Source organism: Oncorhynchus mykiss, chromosome 3, assembly GCF_057628025.1.
Source record: "Oncorhynchus mykiss isolate SJ-2025 chromosome 3, ASM5762802v1, whole genome shotgun sequence".
NCBI classification, from domain to species: Eukaryota; Metazoa; Chordata; class Actinopteri; order Salmoniformes; family Salmonidae; genus Oncorhynchus; species Oncorhynchus mykiss.
Genome location: NC_143024.1, coordinates 5,463,127 through 5,490,000, shown reverse-complemented (window position 1 = coordinate 5,490,000; position 26,874 = coordinate 5,463,127). Strand labels below are relative to the sequence as shown.

Genomic DNA, 26,874 nt, shown 5'->3' with positions numbered 1-26,874 from the left:
TGAGTGGTAAACAGAGTGGTGAGAGACTATGAGTGGTGAAAGGAGTGGTAAACAGAGTGGTGAGAGACTATGAGTGGTAAACAGAGTGGTGAGAGACTATGAGTGGTGAACAGAGTGGTGAGAGACTATGAGTGGTAAACAGAGTGGTGAGAGACTATGAGTGGTGAACAGAGTGGTGAGAGACTATGAGTGGTAAACAGAGTGGTGAGAGACTATGAGTGGTAAACAGAGTGGTGAGAGACTATGAGTGGTAAACAGAGTGGTGAGAGACTATGGGTGGTGAACAGAGTGGTGAGAGACTATGAGTGGTAAACAGAGTGGTGAGAGACCTTGAGTGGTAAACAGAGTGGTGAGAGACTATGAGTGGTAAACAGAGTGGTGAGAGACTATGAGTGGTAAACAGAGTGGTAAACATAGTGGTGAGAGACTATGAGTGGTAAACAGAGTGGTGAGAGACTATGAGTGGTAAACAGAGTGTTGAGAGACTATGAGTGGAAAACAGAGTGGTGAGAGACTATGAGTGGTGAACAGAGTGGTAAACAGAGTGGTGAGAGACTATGAGTGGTAAACAGAGTGGTGAGAGACTATGAGTGGTGAACAGAGATGTAAACAGAGTGGTGAGAGACTATGAGTGGTAAACAGAGTGGTGAGAGACTATGAGTGGTAAACAGAGTGGTGAGAGACTATGAGTGGTAAACAGAGTGGTGAGAGACTATGAGTGGTAAACAGAGTGGTGAGAGACTATGAGTGGTAAACAGAGTGGTAAACAGAGTGGTGAGAGACTATGAGTGGTAAACAGAGTGGTGAGAGACTATGAGTGGTAAACAGAGTGGTGAGAGACTATGAGTGGTAAACAGAGTGGTGAGAGACTATGAGTGGTAAACAGAGTGGTGAGAGACTATGAGTGGTAAACAGAGTGGTAAACAGAGTGGTGAGAGACTATGAGTGGTAAACAGAGTGGTGAGAGACTATGAGTGGTAAACAGAGTGGTGAGAGACTATGAGTGGTGAACAGAGTGGTAAACAGAGTGGTGAGAGACTATGAGTGGTAAACAGAGTGGTAAACAGAGTGGTGAGAGACTATGAGTGGTGAACAGAGTGGTGAGAGACTATGAGTGGTGAACAGAGTGGTGAGAGACTATGAGTGGTAAACAGAGTGGTGAGAGACTATGAGTGGTGAACAGAGTGGTAAACAGAGTGGTGAGAGACTATGAGTGGTAAACAGAAATAAACCTAAAGAGTTCAGAAGGTGTTCAGAACAAAATGCCATCCATCATCTCAGCAGGCTGTTATATATGGATATTCCTACTCCTGGTAGTCATGGTGTGGAGAGTGTTGGGCATGTGGGGGAGAGTGGTAACATGCTGTTTTAAGTAAGGGGTGAGAGGGTGAAGAGATTGATGTGGGAGAGTGCTGAGGAGACTGATTCGCTGAAGAGATTGATGTGGGAGAGGGGTGAAGAGAGTGATTGGCGAAAGCTTTCAAATGTACTGTAAAATGTGTATTTACGGTTAAGAAGCTTATGGGATATAACAACCCACTGAGAGATAGACAGGGTTAGTGATAGAACAACCCACTGAGAGACAGACAGGGTTAGTGATAGAACAACCCACTGAGAGACAGACAGGGTTAGTGATAGAACAACCCACTGAGAGACAGACAGGGTTAGTGATAGAACAACCCACTGAGAGACAGACAGGGTTAGTGATAGAACAACCCACTGAGAGACAGACAGGGTTAGTGATAGAACAACCCACTGAGAGACAGACAGGGTTAGTGATAGAACAACCCACTGAGAGACAGACAGGGTTAGTGATAGAACAACCCACTGAGAGACAGACAGGGTTAGTGATAGAACAACCCACTGAGAGACAGACAGGGTTAGTGATAGAACAACCCACTGAGAGACAGACAGGGTTAGTGATAGAACAACCCACTGAGAGACAGACAGGGTTAGTGATAGAACAACCCACTGAGAGACAGACAGGGTTAGTGATATAACAACCCACTGAGAGACAGACAGGGTTAGTGATAGAACAACCCACTGAGAGACAGACAGGGTTAGTGATAGAACAACCCACTGAGAGACAGACAGGGTTAGTGATAGAACAACCCACTGAGAGACAGACAGGGTTAGGGATAGAACAACCCACTGAGAGACAGACAGGGTTAGTGATAGAACAACCCACTGAGAGACAGACAGGGTTAGTGATAGAACAACCCACGGAGAGACAGACAGGGTTAGTGATAGAACAACCCACTGAGAGACAGACAGGGTTAGGGATAGAACAACCCACTGAGAGACAGACAGGGTTATTGATAGAACAACCCACTGAGAGACAGACAGGGTTAGTGATAGAACAACCCACTGAGAGACAGACAGGGTTAGTGATAGAACAACCCACTGAGAGACAGACAGGGTTAGGGATAGAACAACCCACTGAGAGACAGACAGGGTTAGTGATAGAACAACCCACTGAGAGACAGACAGGGTTAGTGATAGAACAACCCACTGAGAGACAGACAGGGTTAGGGATAGAACAACCCACTGAGAGACAGACAGGACAGAGGCTGAGGAGAGCGGGGAGTAGACTTGGTGAGAGCGTTGCAATATATGCTGATCTCTACAGGTGGTAGACGGTGGGAGAGTGGTATACAGGTTTAGAGGTGCTGAGAGACTGAGACGGACCGATTGGGGCTGTTGTGAGATGTTGTGGGAGACAGGTGATGACAGGCATCTTGAATATAAAGTATGTTTATCTCTAAGTTTGGGGGAAGGTGGGACACAGGGCTAAAGGAGACAGAGAGACAGATGTTGAGGACAGTGGCTGGTGTTAGTGGGAGACAGAGAGACAGATGTTGAGGACAGTGGCTGGTGTTAGTGGGAGACAGAGAGACAGATGTTGAGGACAGTGGCTGGTGTTAGTGGGAGACAGAGAGACAGATGTTGAGGACAGTGGCTGGTGTTAGTGGGAGACAGACAGACAGATGTTAAGGACAGTGGCTGGTGTTAGTGGGAGACAGTCAGACTGATGTTGAGGACAGTGGCTGGTGTTAGTGGGAGACAGAGAGACAGATGTTGAGGACAGTGGCTGGTGTTAGTGGGAGACCGGTGGTCAGAGGGTTACAGTTCCCCACTCAGACAGACAGACAGACGGACGGACGGACGGACGGACGGACGGACGGACAGACGGACGGACGGACGGACGGACAGACGGACAGACGGACAGACGGACAGACGGACAGACGGACAGACGGACAGACAGACAGACAGACAGACAGACAGGGATGGTGGATGAGCTCAGTTAGCCTGGTCCCATCTGGAACCCTGGGTGTCCTTTAGCCAACTCCTCCGATGACATGACTAGTGAGATGAGATGGCTGAAACAGATCCAGCTGGGCTTGTCAACACCAGTCCTGGAGGTCCTGGAGGACCAAAACACTAGAAAATAAAACCAGCAGTACTTTGGCCCTCTAGGTCCACTAGCTGAATAGTCCTTTCATCATGGCATGACAACGATAGACAGAGGACTTGGTTAGACCCTGCCATCATGGCATGACAACGATAGACAGAGGACTTGGTTAGACCCTGCCATCATGGCATGACAACGATAGACAGAGGACTTGGTTAGACCCTGCCATCATGGCATGACAACGATAGACAGAGGACTTGGTTAGACCCTGCCATCATGGCATGACAACGATAGACAGAGGACTTGGTTAGACCCTGCCATCATGGCATGACAACGATAGACAGAGGACTTGGTTAGACCCTGCCATCATGGCATGACAACGATAGACAGAGGACTTGGTTAGACCCTGCCATCATGGCATGACAACGATAGACAGAGGACTTGGTTAGACCCTGCCATCATGGCATGACAACGATAGACAGAGGACTTGGTTAGACCCTGCCATCATGGCATGACAACGATAGACAGAGGACTTGGTTAGACCCTGCCATCATGGCATGACAACGATAGACAGAGGACTTGGTTAGACCCTGCCATCATGGCATGACAACGATAGACAGAGGACTTGGTTAGACCCTGCCATCATGGCATGACAACGATAGACAGAGGACTTGGTTAGACCCTGCCATCATGGCATGACAACGATAGACAGAGGACTTGGTTAGACCCTGCCATCATGGCATGACAACGATAGACAGAGGACTTGGTTAGACCCTGCCATCATGGCATGACAACGATAGACAGAGGACTTGGTTAGACCCTGCCATCATGGCATGACAACGATAGACATAGGACTTGGTTAGACCCTGCCATCATGGCATGACAACGATAGACAGAGGACTTGGTTAAACCCTGCCATCATGGCATGACAACGATAGACAGAGGACTTGGTTAAACCCTGCCATCATGGCATGACAACGATAGACAGAGGACTTGGTTAGACCCTGCCATCATGGCATGACAACGATAGACAGAGGACTTGGTTAGACCCTGCCAGCATGGCATGACAACGATAGACAGAGGACTTGGTTAAACCCTGCCATCATGGCATGACAACGATAGACAGAGGACTTGGTTAAACCCTGCCATCATGGCATGACAACGATAGACAGAGGACTTGGTTAGACCCTGCCATCATGGCATGACAACGATAGACAGAGGACTTGGTTAGACCCTGCCATCATGGCATGACAACGATAGACAGAGGACTTGGTTAGACCCTGCCATCATGGCATGACAACGATAGACAGAGGACTTGGTTAGACCCTGCCATCATGGCATGACAACGATAGACAGAGGACTTGGTTAGACCCTGCCATCATGGCATGACAACGATAGACAGAGGACTTGGTTAAACCCTGCCATCATGGCATGACAACGATAGACAGAGGACTTGGTTAAACCCTGCCATCATGGCATGAAAACGATAGACAGAGGACTTGGTTAGACCCTGCCATCATGGCATGACAACGATAGACAGAGGACTTGGTTAAACCCTGCCATCATGGCATGATAACGATAGACAGAGGACTTGGTTAGACCCTGCCATCATGGCATGACAACGATAGACAGAGGACTTGGTTAAACCCTGCCATCATGGCATGACAACGATAGACAGAGGACTTGGTTAGACCCTGCCATCATGGCATGACAACGATAGACAGAGGACTTGGTTAGACCCTGCCATCATGGCATGACAACGATAGACAGAGGACTTGGTTAGACCCTGCCATCATGGCATGACAACGATAGACAGAGGACTTGGTTAGACCCTGCCATCATGGCATGACAACGATAGACAGAGGACTTGGTTAGACCCTGCCATCATGGCATGACAACGATAGACAGAGGACTTGGTTAGACCCTGCCATCATGGCATGACAACGATAGACAGAGGACTTGGTTAGACCCTGCCATCATGGCATGACAACGATAGACAGAGGACTTGGTTAGACCCTGCCATCATGGCATGACAACGATAGACAGAGGACTTGGTTAAACCCTGCCATCATGGCATGAAAACCAGCAGCATTTCACCCATAACACTGTCAAATACTATTTTCACTACAAAAGCAATTCACGTACTTACTCCATGTTTCTTCATTAACTCTGTGCTATTGACACATCATAAATTATTCCGTACCCCATTAACCTTGTTTTTTTTAAGAATAAGGCCAGCAGCAACCCACCCTGAATCCCACTGCTAGTTTGCATCTGAAGATAAACAGGGTTGGTCCTGGTCAGTCCATGGGATGGGAGACCAGATGCTACTGGAAGTGCTGTTTCCTCTGGTCTAAAGAAAATATATACAGTGGCTTGTGAAAGTTTTCAACCCCCCCCCCCCCTTGGCATTTTTCCTAATTTTGTTGCCTTACAACCTGGAATTAAAATATATTTTTTGGGGGGTGTTCGTATAATTTGAGTCACGCAACATGCCTAACACTTTGAAGATGCAAAATATGTTTTACTCCCCCCCCCCCCCCCCCCCCCACCACAGAGTCAATACTTTGTAGAGCCAACTTGTGCAGCAATTTCAGCTGCATGTATCTTGGGGTGTGTCTCTATAAGTTTGGCACATCTATCCACTGGGATTTTGGCCCATTCTTTAAGACAAACTGCTCCAGCTCCTTCAAGTTGGATGGGTTCCGCTGGTGTACAGCAATCTTTAAGTCATACCACAGATTCTCAATTGGATTGAGGTCTGGGCTTTGACTAGGCCATTCTAAAACATTCAAATGTTTCCCCTTAAACCATTTGAGTGCTGCTTTCCCAGTCCCTGTCGATGAAAAACATCCCCACAACATGATGCTGCCACCACCATGCTTCACTGTGGGGATGCTGTTCTCGGGGTGATGAGAGGTGTTGGATTTGCTCCAGAAATAGCATTTTCCTTGATAGCCAAAATGCTACATTTTAGTCTCATCTGACCAGAGTACCTTCTTCAATATGTTTGGGGAGTCTCTCACATGCCTTTTGGCGAACACCAAACATGTTTGCTTATTTCTTTCTTTAAGCAATGTTTTTTTTTCTGGCCACTCTTCCAAAAATCCGAGCTCTGTGGAGTGTACGGCTTAAAGTGGTCCTATGGACAGATACTCCAATATCTGCTGTGGAGCTGTGCAGCTCCTTCAGGGTTATCTTTGGTATCTTTGTTGCCTCTCTGATTAATGCCCTCCTTGCCTGGTCCGTGATTTTTGGTAGGTGGCCCTCTCTTGGCAGGTTTGTTGTGGTGCCATATTCTTTCCATTTTTTAATAATGGATTTAATGGTGCTCCGTAGGATGTTCAAAGTTTCTGATATTTTTTAATAACCCAACCCTGATCTGTACTTCTCCATAACTTTGCCCTTGAACTATTTGGAGAGCTCCTTGGTCTTCATGGTGCCACTTGCTTGGTGGTGCCCCTTGCTTAGTGGATTTAATGGTGCGGCAGGGTAGCCTAGTGGTTAGACCGTTGGACTAATAACCGGAAGGTTGCAAGTTGAAATCCCCGAGCTGACAAGGTACAAATCTGTTGTTCTGCCCCTGAACAAGGCAGTTAACCCACTGTTCCTAGGCCGTCATTGAAAATAAGAATTTGTTCTTAACTGACTTGCCTAGTTAAATAAAGGTAAAAATAAAAAAATAAAGATTAGTGGTGTTTCAGACTCTTGGACCTTTCAGAACAGATGTATATTTACTGTCATGTGACACTTAGATTGCACACAGGTGGACTTTAACTAATTGTGTGACTTCTGAAGGTAATTGGTTGGACCAGATCTTGTTTAGGGGCTTCATCGCGAAGGGGGTGAATACAATATACACCCACCACTTTTCCATTTTATTATTTTTGTATTTTTTTTAAACAACATATTTTTGTATATTTCACTTCACCAATTTGTACTATTTTGTGTATGTTCATTACATTAAATCCAAATAAAAATATATTTCAATTAAAGGTTGTAATGCTACAAAACAGGACAAACGACAAGGGGGATGAATACTTTTGCAAGGCGCTGTATAGTGTATATAATCCCAATGCCCCAGGACAGTGATTGGGGACATTGCCCTGTAGGGTGCCGTCTTTCAGATGGGATGTTAAACGAGTGTCCTGACTCTCTGTGGTCACTAAAAATCCCAGGGTAATTTATCGTCAGAGTAGGGTTGTTAACTCTATAAATTCACAATCTCACAATCTTGGCTCATTCATCTCCCCTTGATCTTTTCCCCAGGTCATTGCTGTAAAACGAAAACGTGTTCTCAGTCAATTTACCTGGTAAAATAAGGATATAAAATAGAAGACACTGACAGTCAGAGGACTTGTATCCTCCAGATTACACCTGATCTAGGACCAGCCTATAGCTAGGTGTATCTCTTCATACCTGCATACTCCAGATTACACCTGATCTAGGACCAGCCTATAGCTAGGTGTATCTCTTCATACCTGTATACTCCAGATTACACCTGATCTAGGACCAGCCTATAGCTAGGTGTATCTCTCCATACCTGTATACTCCAGGTGGAAGCCTGCTGCAGACACACTGATGTCGGACTGGAAGGTCAGGTAGATGTTGTTGGAGGTGCTGTTCAGGAGCTGGGGGATGGTCGTACCTACAGAACATACCCATGGAGACAGTGAAGTGGGAGTTACAGTAGGAAGGATCTCTAGGGAGGAAAGACATACACTGTATGTGACTGGAACGTAGAACATACGCATGGAGACAGTCAATAAGAAAATATCATAAAATACACTACACCAGGGATCCCCAACCCTGTTCCTAGAGAGAAACCCTCCTGTAGGTTTTAACTCCAACCCAGTTCCTGGAGAGACCCTCCTGTAGGATTTGACTCCATCCCTGTTCCTGGAGAGAAACCCTCCTGTAGGTTTTAACTGCATCCCTGTTCCTGGAGAGATACTGTTTTACGGGCTTTAACTCCAACCCTGTTCCTGGAGAGACACCCTCCTGCAGGTTTTAACTCCAACCCTGTTCCTGGAGATAGGTCCTCCTGTAGGTTTTAACTCCAACCCTGTTCCTGGAGAGATACCCTCCTGTAGGTTTTACTCCAACCCTGTTCCTGGAGAGAGACCCTCCTGTAGGTTTTAACTACAACCCAGTTCTTGGAGATAGACCCTCCTGTAGGTTTTAACTCCAACCCTGTTCCTGGAGAGAAACCCTCTTGTAGAGTTTTACTCCAACCCTAATGTAGCACACTTGATTCTAATAATTAGCTGGATGATATGCTGAATCTGATTAGTTTCAACTGGGGTTGGGGTCGAAGTGAAAACCTACAGGAGGTCAGCTCTCCAGGAACAGGGTTAGAGAGCCGTGCCCGACACACATCAATTGTCTCTGAGCAGGTGCTGGATGTGTATTTATTAAGTCCTATTAAATAGATTTATTTGACACCGTTTCCACCACTCAGGTCTTCTTCGTCAGGTGAAGACTAGAGTCCGTCAGGTCTTCTTCATCAGGTGAAGACTAGAGTCAGTCAGGTCTTCTTTGTCAGGTGAAGACTAGAGTCAGTCAGGTCTTCTTCATCAGGTGAAGAGTAGAGTCAGTCAGGTCTTCTTCATCAGGTGAAGACTAGAGTCCGTCAGGTCTTCTTCATCATGTGAAGACTAGAGTCAGTCAGGTCTTCTTCATCAGGTGAAGACTAGAGTCAGTCAGGTATTCTTCATCAGGTGAAGACTAGAGTCAGTCAGGTCTTCTTCATCAGGTGAAGACTAGAGTCAGTCAGGTCTTCTTCGTCAGGTGGAGACTAGAGTCCGTCAGGTCTTCTTCATCAGGTGAAGAGTAGAGTCAGTCAGGTCTTCTTCATTAGGTGAAGACTAGAGTCCGTCAGGTCTTCTTCATCAGGTGAAGACTAGAGTCAGTCAGGTCTTCTTCGTCAGGTGGAGACTAGAGTCCGTCAGGTCTTCTTCATCAGGTGAAGAGTAGAGTCAGTCAGGTCTTCTTCATTAGGTGAAGACTAGAGTCCGTCAGGTCTTCTTCATCAGGTGAAGACTAGAGTCAGTCAGGCCTTTCTTCATCAGGTGAAGACTAGAGTCAGTCAGGTCTTCTTCATCAGGTGAAGAGTAGAGTCTGTCAGGTCTTCTTCATTAGGTGAAGACTAGAGTCCGTCAGGTCTTCTTCATCAGGTGAAGACTAGAGTCAGTCAGCTATTCTTCATCAGGTGAAGACTAGAGTCAGTCAGGTCTTCTTCATCAGGTGAAGACTAGAGTCAGTCAGGTCTTCTTCATCAGGTGAAGACTAGAGTCAGTCAGGCCTTTCTTCATTTCCGTTTTGAGATTCGGATAACTTTTTTCAAAGAGCCAAATGTCGTCTCCCCCCTTCATATCCATAACTACTCTTTTTTTACTGAGTCTTCCGATCAGACATTATTATCAATTCCAAAATGGGAGCTTTAAAAGACAAATTCTGGAGGTTGTTTCACCTGAATAGCTGCCAAGCCTTGGCGCGTTGCCATCGCCGCCGTCAAAAAAATCCAAGGAGTCCCAGTTGTGTTCCGTGGCAAAAGTTACGACCTGGATCTGAGGAAAGGAACAAAGAAATACATTTAAGAGTAAAAAAAAAAAAAAAAAGAAATATCTAACTTGAATAAAACAGTTGCCTCATCAATAATGGGATACACATTTTTAGCAAATTCCCATTCTAAGATAGAATTCCATGAAAGTTTAATTCTTTAAACCCTTTTAACTATCAAAACGTTCCGACATGATATGCATAATGTTTCATGCTGTATCTCTCACTTGGATGCCTGCTCCCTCTGGCACAGAGATCTTCCAGATACAGTTGAGATAGTTGGCGTAGGGCTCTGGGTAACCAGGAGAAAGGATGGTCCCCTTACGAGATGTCAGCAGTCCTCCACAGGGAACTACACAGGGTGAGAGAAGAGAGAGACAAGTCACCCAGAGGAGACCTGGGTGAGTGAAGAGAAAGACAAGTCACCCAGACACCAAGAGTAGAGAAGAGAGAGACAAGTCACCCAGACACCAAGAGTAGAGAAGAGAGAGACAAGTCACCCAGACACCAAGAGTAGAGAAGAGAGAGACAAGTCACCCAGAGGAGAACAGCGGTAGAGAAAAGAGAGACAAGTCACCCAGAGGAGACCAGCGGTAGAGAAAAGAGAGACAAGTCACCCAGAGGAGACAAAGGGGTAGAGAAGAGAGAGAAAAGTCACCCAAACACCAAGAGTAGAGAAGAGAGAGACAAGTCACCCAGACACCAAGAGTAGAGAAGAGAGAGACAAGTCACCCAGACACCAAGAGTAGAGAAGAGAGAGACAAGTCACCCAGACACAAAGAGTAGAGAAGAGAGAGACAAGTCACCCAGACACCAAGAGTAGAGAAGAGAGAGACAAGTCACCCAGACACCAAGAGTAGAGAAGAGAGAGACAAGTCACCCAGACACCAAGAGTAGAGAAGAGAGAGACAAGTCACCCAGAGACCAGGGGGAGAAAAGAGAGAGAGCCCAGGGTGTCTCCTATTCCATCACTATTCAACCCAGGGTTCCTCCTATTCCATCACTATGGAGCCCAGGGTGTCTCCTATTCCATCACTATGGAGCCCAGGGTGTCTCCTATTCCATCACTATGGAGCCCAGGGTGTCTCCTATTCCATCACTATGGAGACCAGGGTGCCTCCTATTCCATCACTATGGAGCCCAAGGTGCCTCCTATTCTATCACTATGGAGACCAGGGTGTCTCCTATTCCATCACTATGGAGCCCAGGGTGTCTCCTATTCCATCACTATGGAGACCAGGGTTCATCCATGCATTCCTCCATCTCATCATCATCTATCCATGGGGCTTCATCCATCCATTCATCCCTGATCTGTCCATCATCCATTCACCCCAGCCACCTGCTGTTCTCCTTGATTTATGGAGGGTTACTCATCCGTTCATCCCTCATCTGTCAATCATCCATTCACCCCAGCCACCTGCTGTTCTCCTTGATTCATGGAGGGTTACTCATCCGTCCATCCCTCATCTGTCCATCATCCAATCATGGGTTTCATCCATCTATCATTTGTGATCCATTCACACCAGCCCTTCTGACTATTGTAGATCTCCTGCTGGTCCCAGGGATTTCATTATAAACCTCATAGGACCACAACCGACTACTGTAGATCTCCTGCTGGTCCCAGGGGTTTCATTATAAACCTCATAGGATAATAACCGATTCCAAGCCATAGGCTCTCCGATATCCACATTGCAATGTATTGGGCATTCAAAGTGATTTGCTAGTGTGGATATAGGAACGTAAAAATATACTTTACAGCAGAGATCAAAGCATGTCAGGTACCACGTCTACATTAATATTTGAAAGTCCTCTACTGCACATTACATTATGAACAGCTGTAAGGCCTCGTGTAGTTCAAACGGAACAGACATCCATGAGCCACGGAATAAAAAACAAAAACGATATATACTACTTTTCATCTGAAAGGACACAACGTGTTGCTTTAGAGAGACAACTCAAATCCTAGCTGTTGTTCTGTTGTCTATTGTCACCAGTTGCTTACTCATTTCATTTCATGACATATATCAGAATAATAGGGACTAATGATGATGACATTTTACATATACTTTCCTTTTAACAACAGAACACGTGATGATGTCATGGGAATGTTCCCTGAATAAAAATGACTCAACAATGGAACACGTGACGATGTCATGGGAATGTTCCCTGAATAGAAATGACTCAACAACGGAACACGTGACGATGTCATGGGAATGTTCCCTGAATAGAAATGACTCAACAACGGAACACGTGATGATGTCATGGGAATGTTCCCTGAATAGAAATGACTCAACAATGGAACACGTGACGATGTCATGGGACTGTTCCCTGAATAGAAATGACTCAACAACGGAACAAGTGATGATGTCATGGGAATGTTCCCTGAATAGAAATGACTCAACAACGGAACACGTGACGATGTCAATATAAATGACTCTTCCATCAGATCCAGGATAAGAGAGGAGAGAAACAAGGTGGATATTTTGTTTCCCTGTGTAGGAGGTCAATAATGCCTGGTTGATCCTTGTGTAGGAGGTCAATACTGCCTGGTTGGTCCCTGTGTAGGAGGTCAATACTGCCTGGTTGGTCCCTGTATAGGAGGTCAATACTGCCTGGTTGATCCCTGTGTAGGAGGTCAATACTGCCTGGTTGATCCCTGTGTAGGAGGTCAATACTGCCTGGTTGATCCCTGTGTAGGAGGTCAATACTGCCTGGTTGATCCCTGTGTAGGAGGTCAATACTGCCTGGTTGATCCCTGTGTAGGAGGTCAATACTGCCTGGTTGATCCCTGTGTAGGAGGTCAATACTGCCTGGTTGATCCCTGTGTAGGAGGTCAATACTGCCTGGTTGATCCCTGTGTAGGAGGTCAATACTGCCTGGTTGATCCCTGTGTAGGAGGTCAATACTGCCTGTTTGAATGTTTGCCTGCTGTTGTATTCACCAGCTAACCTCAGTGGAGAGCAGAGCTGTCAAAACCCACAGGGAAACTCACAGGGAAACACATAGGGAAACCTACAGGAAAACACATAGGGAAACCTACAGGAAAACTCACAGGGAAAACGACAGGGAAACCCACAGGGAAATAGGGAAACCCACAGGGAAACTCACAGGGAAACCCACAGGGAAACTCACAGGGAAACTCACAGGGAAAACAACAGGGAAATCCACAGGGAAACTCACAGGGAAACTCACAGGGAAACCCACAGGGAAACCCATAGGGAAACCCACAGGGAAACTCACAGGAAAACCCACAGGGAAATAGGGAAACTCACAGGGAAACTCACAGGAAAACCAACAGGGAAACCCATAGGGAAACCCACAGGGAAACTCACAGGGAAACTCACGGGGAAAACCACAGGGAAACTCACAGGGAAACTCACAGGGAAACTCACAGGGAAACTCACAGGGAAACCCTGTTAGGGAAGATTCAGAATTTGTTGGTAACATATGTAAGATGTTTTATATTCATCAAATGTGTGTAAGTTAATTCTCATCAGAATGGTATTTTTGTGTAATTCTGTGGTGAGGTTGCAGTTATCTGTTCTATGTCAAAACTAAGTTGCCTGGGCCGCTGAGAGGGGAGAGGTCAAAGTGTCATCATGTGTAAACATATCTTTCACTCTCTACCTTTCCCATAGTGGGGAAAGGAAGGTTTCAGTGTCTGGAATCATTCTATGCTCCCTCTTATGTTGTTTCTATCTTAACCTATAGCCTCACCCTCCTCTCCGTGAGTTTGTCCAGGAGTTTGTATTTAGAGTGGGTTGTATCTAAATGACAATTTGATATATGCCTGTTGTAATGGAGGATTGGTTTATGGTTCTGGGTTTGGGAAAGGAGACAAAGCTGAACGATGAGTTATGTCTATGCTGTCTGACTATGTGTGTCTTTGCTATTAAAGGAACTCAGTTGCATTGTAAGGGGGCTCACAGAGGATTCACTGGGAGACACTGAATCGATCTGAGAGTCACAGGGTTGTGATAGAGCTCATATAATTAAAGATGGACTTTGATAACTAACTCTGACTTGTGTGTGTGGTTTGCTCCCATGATTTGGTAAATAGAGGAAATTTCCACGACATTTGGCGACGAGGATGGGATGTGAATCTTTACTCGGTGACCGTTCCTACGATCTAGGTAAATAAATCGTGCACGAGGGATCCCCTAAACTTGGGATCTCAGGGAGAACCACACTTCGGGAAACGGAGCAGATGGACCAACCTTTGATCTAAGAGGAAGCGAGCCGAGTGGATACCACATCTCGAACTGAGTTTTTTTTAAGAAAAAGGTGAGCGAACCACACACAGATTTGAAGTCGAGTTTTTTAATTATGCCTGTTACGTATACTCTGAGCGTGAATTCCTTTGTAAGGAAGGCACCTTGGCGGCGTAAGCAGGGTCGAGTCAGAGGAGAGTAATCTGGGGGTTTTGTGGACTCAAAAGATACTCTGCGCTGTCCGGTTGCCAGTGACCAAGAGCCCTCCTGACACTGAATTGATCACAGTGGGGATTTGGCGAGGTCTGTCGGGGTGAGGGGCCAGGGGGTCTGTGTGTTCTAGGTAAAACACGGCACTTGGTGAAGCCCTATTGGAAGAAGGACCTCATTCTGTGCGTCTGTGTGATTTGTCTAAGTGACCCTCAGATGTGGTGAATTCCAATTATTATAAATGTGCTAGCCAGGTATGCCCTAGGGTTACTCTGTGTGAGTCGGACCGTTCTGTGTGAGCGGGGTAGGTTTACTCTGTGTGAGTCGGACCGTTCTGTGTGAGCGGGGTAGGTTTACTCTGTGTGAGTCGGACCGTTCTGTGTGAGCGGGGTAGGGTTTACTCTGTGTGGGCAAACCTTTTGATGTTCTGTGTGGACGTCAGAAAAGTTCTATGTGAAAAATCTGACCAATCCTGTGTGGATGATCCTGAAAGTGTGTGAGTAACTAAGATTTCTTAAATTTTATATGGATTCTGTGAATTATTTGAAATTATGATAAATGGTATGTGTGTATAAAGTAATGCTGAAAATGATTAGATACAATTTAAACCACCCATTCGTAGACGTACGTAGGTTTTGAGTTGATATCTTAAATGGATAATTTGATAAAGATGAAGTTTTTAAGCAATATTACAATAATCTACAAAATCTGGGAAATTGAGCTCTAGAAACTGATTAGAGTGTGTCCACTTTTGGTTATCTTACCCTAACGATGTAACTATAGAACGCATATTGGAGTATCTCCGTCTGGGGGAAACATTTGAAATTTAACTGCCTTTAAGGTCTGAACATGTTATCATTTTTCTTCCCAGTATGAGAGAAGTTGCGGGATTTATTGAATAAACTGTTTTCCATAAAGTTAAATAGAATTCGAGGGATGCTCGATGTAATTTATAATGTTGTACAAAGCCTAAGGTTTTCCATCAAACGAATTATCCTTGCGTGATTAATGTGATGTAGTAAAGTAATTGAAATATGTTGCATAAGTAAACATAATCTACTTTTACTGTTTCCTAGTCATTAGTGTCGATTTTATTCTTTGATTGCTAATATATTCATTTGGAATTTGAGAATCATAGCTGGAGTAACGTTTGTACTATTAAAATTGGGCTATTATTCTTCTGGGAATTACCGATAGTGACGTGTTTTGATTTTACTTTGTAAATCGAGTTTATAGCCGGAGAATTTTGGTTATTGGCAATAGCATTAGTGGTTCAGTGGTAGAATTCGTGCCTGCAACGCGGGAGGCCCGAGTTCCATTCCCAGTCACGGCGCTGGCTCAATTCAGAGTTTCTGATTGTAAATAATCTAGTTGTATGTTTTGCCTGGAAAGTTATGGTCGCTAGTGTTTGTATAAGAGATAAATTGAACGTTTTCAATAGATTGTTTAGGTTAAATTGATAGACTAATTCAATTTAAAATAATAACGAAGCGAATACTGATGCAAGACGATATCTGTTCACTAAATTATCTGCTGGAATAATGTATTGAGAATTGGGTCGTATTTAAATTACTGTATGAATAGAGAAGACAGTTACCTAAGTTAAAGACACTCTGAATGATAGCGGGGAGAGAATGGCAATAGGAAAGTGGTTACCGAAATGTTTTTCATTCTTATAGATTGACTGACGCATGTTATAATTTTGGCGCTGTGTGTGTTATTTTTAAAGAAATATGATACATTTCATAAGTGTGGAGAGCAAAGAGAAGAGGAAGTTATAAAGTTGAGGTTTTAATCTTACGATAGAGGTAAGGGAAAAACGTTGAAATGAGAGGGGTTATATTTTTGCCCAACTGGGGGAAAAAGAAATAGGAAAGTTGAGTTGAAAGTATGGAAGAGAGTGAGTTGTTATGTTGGCTGCTCATTGTCAGGGAAAGTTGCTGGAGGAAGGTAGATTGTTGTAGAATAACGTAAATTTGCGTTATTAGTTTGAATATACAATAACCTTACTCTAATTGTTTTGACCGTTGTTCAGGTAAATGTTTTTCTGTATTTCTAGCAGCTGATTCGCTAGGTGGGCATCATAGATTTGTGGCGTTTATATTTACTGTATTAGGCTATGAGAATTGGGAGACTGGGTGTCTGAATCATAAAACATCGTAAGGATAGCTTCTGATGGTTATTGATTCTTGGTTTGATTGTTTAAGTAACACCAGTTAATTTGAGCAGGAAAGTTAATGTACTCTAAGGTTATGGTATGTTTCCATTATGTGGAACAATGTCAGGTCATTAAAGGTGATTGCTGGATAGAATAGTACGCCAACCTGTTGACAGAAGACTGAATGGGTATGAATGTTGAAAAGCAAGATTGGGCCAAAGACTAAACTAGTATGTTAAGTGGGGGAGTATCATAGATTTTAATTATAGTGTTGTTATAGTAGTTATATAGTGTAGTCAAAACAATTTCATATGTTTTGGTAAATTAGCTAGGTTGAATTTGGTATTTTAGTTCCTTTATTATTTGCTTTTTAAAAGAAAGGTTGGAATCAAGTATGATGCCTTGGCACTTAAAATCAGATACCACCAGGAGCTTTTTACATCAGTAGTTGTTTTTTGAGGAACATGCAGACTGTGTTTTATTTTATTGAGATGTAAACATGAGTCTCTTAGCTATTTTGTCATCTGAATCATTATAGTAGTGAGTTCTTGTGTAGCTTGTTATTTGCATGAATTTATCACTGTATCATCTGCATACATTGGAACTTCAGACCCTGTACAGACTAAAGGAAGATCATTAATGGATGTGCTGAACAGTATTGACCTTTGTGGATATCAGTGGGGGAAAAATACGTTTATTTGTATTTTTAGATGATGAGACAGCACCGACTTTTGGAGGATTTTAGATTTGTTCAAAAAAAATCAGGATTGGTTTTTACTAAATTTATATCAACAGATTGAAATTATTAGGGTTGCTGATTAAAAGTTTTTTTTAGGAGTTGATTTAACTTATCATGCATATACATTGATTTGATTAAAACGTATGATTAATGATTTGAGGTACAGTGGAATTATCATTAGGTTTGGTTTATAGTTCACGTTTGAGTTTCTGAATCGATGTAGTGTAAATTAATACTAAGTGTTTTTGTGTTTTCTTCGGGAAAATTGATATTTCACTGTCTCTCTGGAATGTGTCCAGGGAATATACTCTTGGGGAGAGTGAGTGAAATTGGGGCCATAAACTACCACATTGAAGGGGCCACTCACCACATTGGGATTGTAATGAGTTTTTATTTTCTGACTTTTCATTACACACGCAAATTCTTTTGATAAAGGAATGTTCTGGGAACATGGAAATATGAAAATGTTTGGAACTAGTTGATTATTGTTGTCAAATTGTTTCATATAGTGCAAAACACTGCTTTGAAGGGTTTTGTATGACCTATGACCTTCTGATGACTTTCCGTTGTGGCTTGATCACCCGCATTGGAAAGCCATTTGGATAATAAATGTATGGTCATTTGTAATACTGCTTTCAAAATAATTTGTGTAATTGGTAAATATGTTTCTTAATCCATATTTGTAATTTGGACCAGTGTGAAGAGGGCATTGCTTTTGACTAAGGGTATGCTGCTTTAAGTCTATTTTCCTATGACCATAGGGGTTAAATAATTTTTCTTTATGGAGTGTTTTTTTTTCTTCAGTTTAGTGATTTTAATTTGATTAGGTTAGCTGAAATTTTGTTTTACATTACTCTCATACGGAGAGATGTGTGTAAAACATGGGGGAGGATTCAGTTTTTTGAGGGTTTGAATTGAAGTTATACAACTTAAGTGATATGTGAATGAGTGTATTGTATTGTTGAGTGTATTGTATTGTTGAGGGTATTGTATTGTTGAGTGTATTGTATTGTTGAGTTTGTTTTGTTCTATTCCCAAGGGGTATAGGTCTAATTTCTTGATCCTGGGCTCTACGATGGAGTTGACAGTGAGATGGGGAGTATAAACCAATTTGAAAGAATAGTTTCAATAGAATGTTTTGATATTCTCTGTGAAATATGTTTAGATATGTGTGTTAAGAATAATTGGTAAAAGTAATCATTTATCATGTAGTTTAATGAACTGAACTGAACTAAACTGTTGTTCTGATCTGTTCTTTCGAGGTTATCATGAAAAGTGACATCAGACGGTATCTTAATGCATGGAAGAGATAATTTGGACCGAATGGTGTATGTACCTCAAAACCCCCTCTAACTGGCTGAAGAAGAGAGACAAAGGCATTGAAGGAGGCTTTCCTAACCACTTCTACCGAGAGAAAAGAACCAAGCCAGAAATTGGTGTACAGTATCGGATCTAAGCTATCAACTGCTTTTCTTTCATGGTTCTGTCATACTGTGAGAATCCACTTGGAGTGATCATGGAGAAAGATCTGTTCTAACATTTTCTTATGATGCTGGTATATTGGTTGACGAATGGACAAGACATGAGTGGTAAAGATGAGACATTGAAATTGGGACATTATCATGGGCCGTCCACTTTGAACTGTAAAGCTATTTGAAGAAAAACGAAGATGCCAGAAGATGCCGTGCCTGAGAGGGGGGGGGGGTTTAATCTAACTGTGCCATTAAAATTGTTTACACTTTTGTGGTATCAGATTGATTGAAGAGGTCTACACCATGTAAATTGTAGTAATTTATATTAAGAATGCATTGAGATACTGATCTGTATTAAAATCATGATTAAAAAAGTTAATAGTAGAATTATGGGATAATTATACTGTATGTAAATCTGCTAATATTGATGTGTGTTAAATTTAGGTTTTTACTTTTGAGTGATAAGACAAATGAATCACTGAGGAGTGCTATTCTAAATATTGGTTTGATAAATAGTTGGGTTGTTACTTATGATTTGGAATATGAATGATTTCAATGACCTATTCTCTACTCATGAGTATATTTCTGAGCATGAGTACTTAGAGGGATGTCTGTCCTATATGTTGTGAGGAGGCCTGTGTTTAGACACTGGTTCTCATGTAATTTAAAGAGCAGTTATATATGTTATGTTTTTATTTTTCCTCAAATGGATTATTCTGTGTTATTAAAACATGTGCAAGTTTGTCTTGTAGAATAAGGGTTGTAAACTTAGTTTCAGAAGGGAGAAAGTTTACATATAAGCTAAGGTATTTGACATTGAGGGGATTTTAATTTTAAAATATTGAGTATGTTACTATTCTGATTCTTCAAAAGGAACTGAGTCCCTTGAGAGGGGAATGTTAGGGAAGATTCAGAATTTGTTGGTAACATATGTAAGATGTTTTATATTCATCAAATGTGTGTAAGTTAATTCTCATCAGAATGGTATTTTTGTGTAATTCTGTGGTGAGGTTGCAGTTATCTGTTCTATGTCAAAACTAAGTTGCCTGGGCCGCTGAGAGGGGAGAGGTCAAAGTGTCATCATGTGTAAACATATCTTTCACTCTCTACCTTTCCCATAGTGGGGAAAGGAAGGTTGCAGTGTCTGGAATCATTCTATGCTCCCTCTTATGTTGTTTCTATCTTAACCTATAGCCTCACCCTCCTCTCCGTGAGTTTGTCCAGGAGTTTGTATTTAGAGTGGGTTGTATCTAAATGACAATTTGATATATGCCTGTTGTAATGGAGGATTGGTTTATGGTTCTGGGTTTGGGAAAGGAGACAAAGCTGAACGATGAGTTATGTCTATGCTGTCTGACTATGTGTGTCTTTGCTATTAAAGGAACTCAGTTGCATTGTAAGGGGGCACTCAGAGGATTCACTGGGAGACACTGAATTGATCTGAGAGTCACAGGGTTGTGATAGAGCTCATATAATTAAAGATGGACTTTGATAACTAACTCTGACTTGTGTGTGTGGTTTGCTCCCATGATTTGGTAAATAGAGGACATTTCCACGACAACCCATAGGGAAACTCACAGGGAAACCCATAGGGAAACTCACAGGGAAACCCACAGGGAAACTCAAAGGGAAACCCATAAGGAAACTCACAGGGAAACCCACAGGGAAACCCACAGGGAAAGCCACAGGGAAAGCCACAGGGAAACTCACAGGGAAACTCACAGGGAAACCCACAGGGAAACCCACAGGGAAGCCCACAGGGAAACCCATAGGGAAACCCATAGGGAAACCCACAGGGAAACCCACAGGGAAACACATAGGGAAATAGGGAAACCCTCAGGGAAACCCACAAGGAAACTCACAGGGAAACCCACAGGGAAACTCATAGGGAAACTCACAGGGAAACTCACAGGGAAAGCCACAGGGGAACTCAAAGGGCTCCGGTCAGAAGCAGTGCACTACATAGGGAATTGGGTGCCGTTTGAGATGCCTCCTTCAGTCATAAACAACTGATGCCTGTCTGCCAAGGACGAACAGGGGAAGTCAACAGACAACCAGCCTGTATCTACCACACCAAGGACGAACAGGAGTAGTCAACAGACAACCAGCCTGTTTTCACCACACCAAGGACGAACAGGGGTAGTCTATAGACAACCAGCCTGTATCTACCACACCAAGGACGATCAAGGGTAGTCTACAGACAACCAGCCTGTATCTACCACACCAAGGACGAACAGGAGTAGTCTACAGACAACCAGCCTGTATCTACCACACCAAGGACGAACAGGAGTAGTCTACAGACAACCAGCCTGTATCTAACATACCAAGGACGAACGGGGGTGGTCTACAGACAACCACTGAGTTGTCTACTGCCTGTATCTACCACACCAAGGACGACCAGGGGTAGTCTACAGACAACCAGCCTGTATCTACCACACCAAGGATGAACAGGGGTAGTCTACAGACAACCAGCCTGTATCTACCACACCAAGGACGACCAGGGGTAGTCTACAGACAACCAGCCTGTATCTACCACACCAAGGACGAACAGGGGTAGTCTACAGACAACCAGCCTGTATCTACCACACCAAGGACGAACAGGAGTAGTCTACAGACAACCAGCCTGTATCTAACATACCAAGGACGAACAGGAGTAGTCTACAGACAACCAGCCTGTATCTACCACACCAAGGACAGTCTACAGACAACCACTGAGTTGTCTACAGCCTGTATCTACCACAACAACCAGGACTGTACAGAGGACAGTATATAAACCCACAACATGATTTCTCGTGCCTCAGTGTGTCGTTGAGCCATGCTGCATGTAGGAGCTCACATATCTAATTATTGGCCCCTAATCCAGTTCACTGCAAATTCAAACTCATCAATATTTTACAGATGATGTCCTCTTCACTACTCCCACACAGAGACAGACGCCGTGACAAATTCACAGGAAGCGACTTCGCTATTCATCTCCTAACTCCTCAGGTGAAGCAGACTTGGTGATGATGCCTGTCTCTTCCTGTGCTACATACAACTCTCAATCTCTGCCATAACAATGCTACTTAATATAATGTTTACATACCCTACATTATTTATCTCACATGTATACGTATATACTGTACTCTATATCATCTACTGCATCTTTATGTGATACATGTATCACTAGCCACTTTAAACTATGCCACTTTGTTTACATACTCATCTCATATGTATATACTGTACTCGATACCATCTACTGTATCTTGCCTATGCCGCTCTGTACCATCACTCATTCATATATCTTTATGTACATATTCTTTATCCCTTTACACTTGTGTGTATAAGGTAGTAGTATTGGAATTGTTAGGTTAGATTACTCGTTGGTTATTACTGCATTGTCGGAACTAGAAGCACAAGCATTTCGCTACACTCGCATTAACATCTGCTAACCATGTGTATGTGACCAAATACAATTTGATTTGATTTGATTTGATAATCACTATATACCTGCATCCCAAATGGAACCCTATTCCCTACATACAGGTGTAGGATCTTAATTTGATCCTCCTGGTGTTGCGAGAAATGTGAGTGCATTCTAGAGTCTAAAAGGTTTCTAAAGTTTATAATTTCCACTTAAAACATTTAGACTTTATCAAACCTCTACAAAAAAAAAAGTGAATTCATTATAATCCATATAATAATTAAACATTTCCTGTTGCTGCAGGATTATTTTCCTGCTGTGAGAAACGGGGTCAAATTAAGCTCCTGCATCTGTGTAGAGCTGGGACTATAAACCAACAGTGATTGCCACCGACCAAACCGACCACTTATTGTGGACATTTGTTGATATGTCCTTCATTTTACGATAAACAACCTACAGGGTTTTACTAGAGAAATGTTCAGTTTGAAATGAAATACATTTGCTAATGTTTGATTGTCAATGGGACAATTGATAGCTACAACATTCAGAGTAGTATAAATGATATGGGTAATATCAAACATAACTATGCTGCACATATAAGTTATTAACTTATCATTCCATTTATTGTTATTGTTATAATTCAGTCCATTTATCACAATATGCCAGCAGCATACCACCCTTCATACCACCCTGCATACCACTGCTGGCTTGCTTCTGAAGCTAAGCAGGGTTGGTCCTGGTCAGTTCCTGAATGGGAGACCAGATGCTGCTGGAAGTGGTGTTGGAGGGCCAGTAGGACGTACTCTTTCCTCTGGTCTAAAAAAATTATCCCAATACCCCAGGGCAGTGATTGGGGACACTGCCCTGTGTAGGGTGCCGTCTTTCGGATGGGACGATAAACAGGTGTCCTGACTCTCTGAGGTCATTAAAGATCCCCATGGCACTTATCGTAAGAGTAGGGGTGTTAACCCCGGTGTCCTGGCTAAATTCCCAATCTGGCCCTCAAACCATCACAGTCACCTAATAATCCCCAGTTTACAATTGTCTCATTCATCCCCCTCCTCTCCCCTGTAACTATTCCGCAGGTCGTTGCTGTAAATGAGAACGTGTTCTCAGTCAACTTACCTGGTAAAATAACGGATTTAAAATTTTTTATAATTTTTGTCGATATCGCCCAGCTCTAATCTGTAGTGCACTACGTTTGAACAGAGCCCTTACGTCACTTAGTGCACTGAATAGGGAATAGGGTGCAGCCTTCATCCCTATAGGTACCCTTCAGTACGTCTTGTCTCACATCCTTTGACAGATGACATGTTAAACCTTCAATGAAGAGATGAATGTTAACACGAGCACCAGTTGAAGTGCGTTCATATATATATGTATGAACCTATCTCCAGTCTGTAATGAGACGAGGGTTTGATATTTAGCTACTTGTCCTTTTTTACAGACTTGTAGGATGCAAGGAACCACGTTACACAATAACATGCATTACTATCTTTTTACCGTGGAGAATCAGACAGAAATGTGGGCTATACTCTCTGCCTTATTGGCTTCTTTCATACCTCCTGTCTCGTAAATACAACACGGCCCCTTTAAGGCTCTCCTGGAGGATGATTGGCCACCCTCGGTAGCCTATCAAATAATTCCCATCCAGGGCTTGAAATGAAGGGTGTCCAGTCGTCCCTGGAGACGATGGAAAACATGTCCACAGTTAAAAACAGACCCTGGGACAGTTCTGGGACGACAGATTCCAAATTGATACCGATTGATGTTCTGGTGTCGTTTGGTCAATTTAAAGTATTGATTGGGGATTTATTTGTGGATGAATGAAACAGTTTTTTTTCTGGGTGAATTGTGATGTTTTATTTGTGCTTACCATGATTGTGTTTTTGTATCCTAATGTATATGTACAGTTGAAGTCGAAGTTTACATAAACTTAGGTTGGAGTCATTAAAACTCATTTTTCAACCACTCCACATATTTCTTGTTAACAACCTATAGTTTTGGCAAGTCGGTTAGGACATCTACTTTGTGCATGACACAAGTCATTTTTCCAACAATTGTTTACAGACAGATTATTTCACTTATAATTCACTGTATCACAATTCCAGTGGGTCAGAAGTTTACGTACACTATGTTGACTGTGCCTTTATACAGCTTGGAAAATTCCAGAAAATGATGTCATGGCTTTAGAAGCTTCTGATAGGCTAATTGACATCATTTGAGTCAATCGTAGGTGTACCTGTGGATGTATTTCAAGGCCTACCTTCAAACTCAGTGCCTCTTTGCTTGACATCATTGGAAAATCAAAATAAATGAGCTAAAACCGCAAAAAATTGTAGACGTCCACAAGTCTGGTTCATCCTTGGGAGCAATTTCCAAACTCCTGAAGGTACCACTTTCATCTGTACAAACAATAGTACGCAAGTATAAACACAGTGGGACCACACAGCAGTCATTCCGCTCAGGAAGGAGACGTGTTCTGTCTCTTAGAGATGAACGTACTTTGCTGCGAAAAGTGCAAATCAATCCCAGAACAACAGGCAAAGGACCTTGTGAAGATGCTGAGAAAACAGGCACAAAAGTATCTATATCCACAGTAAAACGAGTCCTATATCGACATAACCTGAAAGGCCGCTCAGCAAGGAAGAAGCTACTGCTCCAAAACTGCCATAAAAAGCCAGACTACGGTTTGCAACTGCACATAGGGACAAATATCATTTTTTTGGAGAAATGTCCTCTGGTCTGATGAAACAAAAATAGAACTGTTTGGCCATAATGAAAAAGGGGGAGGCTTGCAAGCTGAGGAACACCATCCCAACCGTGAAGCACGGGGGTGGCAGCATCATGTTGTGAGGGTGCTGCAGGAGGGACTGGTGCACTTCACAAAATAGATGGCATCATGAGGGAGGAAAATTACGTGGATATATTGAAACAACATCTCAAGACATCAGGCAGGAAGTTGAAGCTTTGTCGCAAATGGGTCTTCCAAATGGACAATGACTCCAAGCATACTTCCAAAGTTGTGGCAAAATGGCTTAAGGACAACAAAGTCAAGGTATTGGAGTGGCCATCACAAAGCCCTGACCTCAATCCTATAGAAATTTTGTAGGCAGAACTGAAAAAGCATTGGAAGCTTGTGGAAAGCTACCCAAAACTTTTGACCCAAGTTAAACCATTTAAAAGCAATACTACCAAATACTAATTGAGTGTATGTAAACTTCTGACCCACTGGGAATGTGATGAAAGAAATAAAAGCTGAAATATATCATTCTACTATTATTCTGACATTTCACATTCTTAAAATAAAGTGGTGATCTTAACTGACCTAAGACAAGGAATTTTTACTAGGATTAAATGTCAGGAATTGTGACAAACTCAGTTTAAATGTATTTGGCTAAGGTGCATGTAAATTTCCGACCTCAACTGTATATACAGTATATATCTATGTATTGTGTTTAATGTGTGTTTTAAATTGTATATAGTATACTGTCAAAATAAATGTGAAAATAAATCAATATGAAATACAACCACTGCACATTATTCTTTTTTTTTTTTTAAAGAATTAATTAGGTTGCTAATATGACTAGGATTATCATCAACTAGCATGGGTTGCTAATATGACTAGGATTATAATCAACTAGCATGGGTTGCTAATATGACTAGGATTATCATCAACTAGCATGGGTTGCTAATATGACTAGGATTATCATCAACTAGCATGGGTTGCTGATATGACTAGGATTATCATCAACTAGCATGGGTTGCTGATATGACTAGGATTATCATCAACTAGCATGGGTTGCTGATATGACTAGGATTATCATCAACTAGCATGTGTTGCTGATATGACTAGGATTATCATCAACTAGCATGGGTTGCTAATATGACTAGGATTATAATCAACTAGCATGGGTTGCTAATATGACTAGGATTATCATCAACTAGCATGGGTTGCTGATATGACTAGGATTATCATCAACTAGCATGGGTTGCTAATATGACTAGGATTATCATCAACTAGCATGGGTTGCTAATATGACTAGGATTATCATCAACTAGCATGGGTTGCTAATATGACTAGTATTATAATCAACTAGCATGGGTTGCTAATATGACTAGGATTATCATCAACTAGCATGGGTTGCTGATATGACTAGGATTATCATCAACTAGCATGGGTTGCTAATATGACTAGGATTATCATCAACTAGCATGGGTTGCTGATATGACTAGGATTATCATCAACTAGCATGGGTTGCTAATATGACTAGGATTATCATCAACTAGCATGGGTTGCTAATATGACTAGGATTATCATCAACTAGCATGGGTTGCTAATATGACTAGGATTATCATCAACTAGCATGGGTTGCTAATATGACTAGGATTATCATCAACTAGCATGGGTTGCTAATATGACTAGTATTATAATCAACTAGCATGGGTTGCTAATATGACTAGGATTATCATCAACTAGCATGGGTTGCTGATATGACTAGGATTATCATCAACTAGCATGGGTTGCTAATATGACTAGGATTATCATCAACTAGCATGGGTTGCTGATATGACTAGGATTATCATCAACTAGCATGGGTTGCTAATATGACTAGGATTATCATCAACTAGCATGGGTTGCTAATATGACTAGGATTATCATCAACTAGCATGGGTTGCTAATATGACTAGGATTATCATCAACTAG

General features: G+C 42.6%; 1 protein-coding gene across 1 annotated transcript in view; it reads right to left on the bottom strand.

Annotated features, from left to right (window-relative positions):
• The window catches only part of LOC149984278 (CUB and sushi domain-containing protein 3-like), a 569,716-nt gene that overhangs the window by 207,182 nt on the left and 335,660 nt on the right, over positions 1-26,874 (bottom strand). Inside the window, exons 37-39 of the mRNA XM_090219648.1 lie at positions 10,201-10,325; positions 9,885-9,981; positions 7,956-8,060 (exon numbers count right to left, since the gene is read on the bottom strand). Coding sequence (XP_090075774.1) covers positions 7,956-8,060; positions 9,885-9,981; positions 10,201-10,325 — 327 coding nt within the window. The remainder of the gene's footprint in view (positions 1-7,955; positions 8,061-9,884; positions 9,982-10,200; positions 10,326-26,874) is intronic.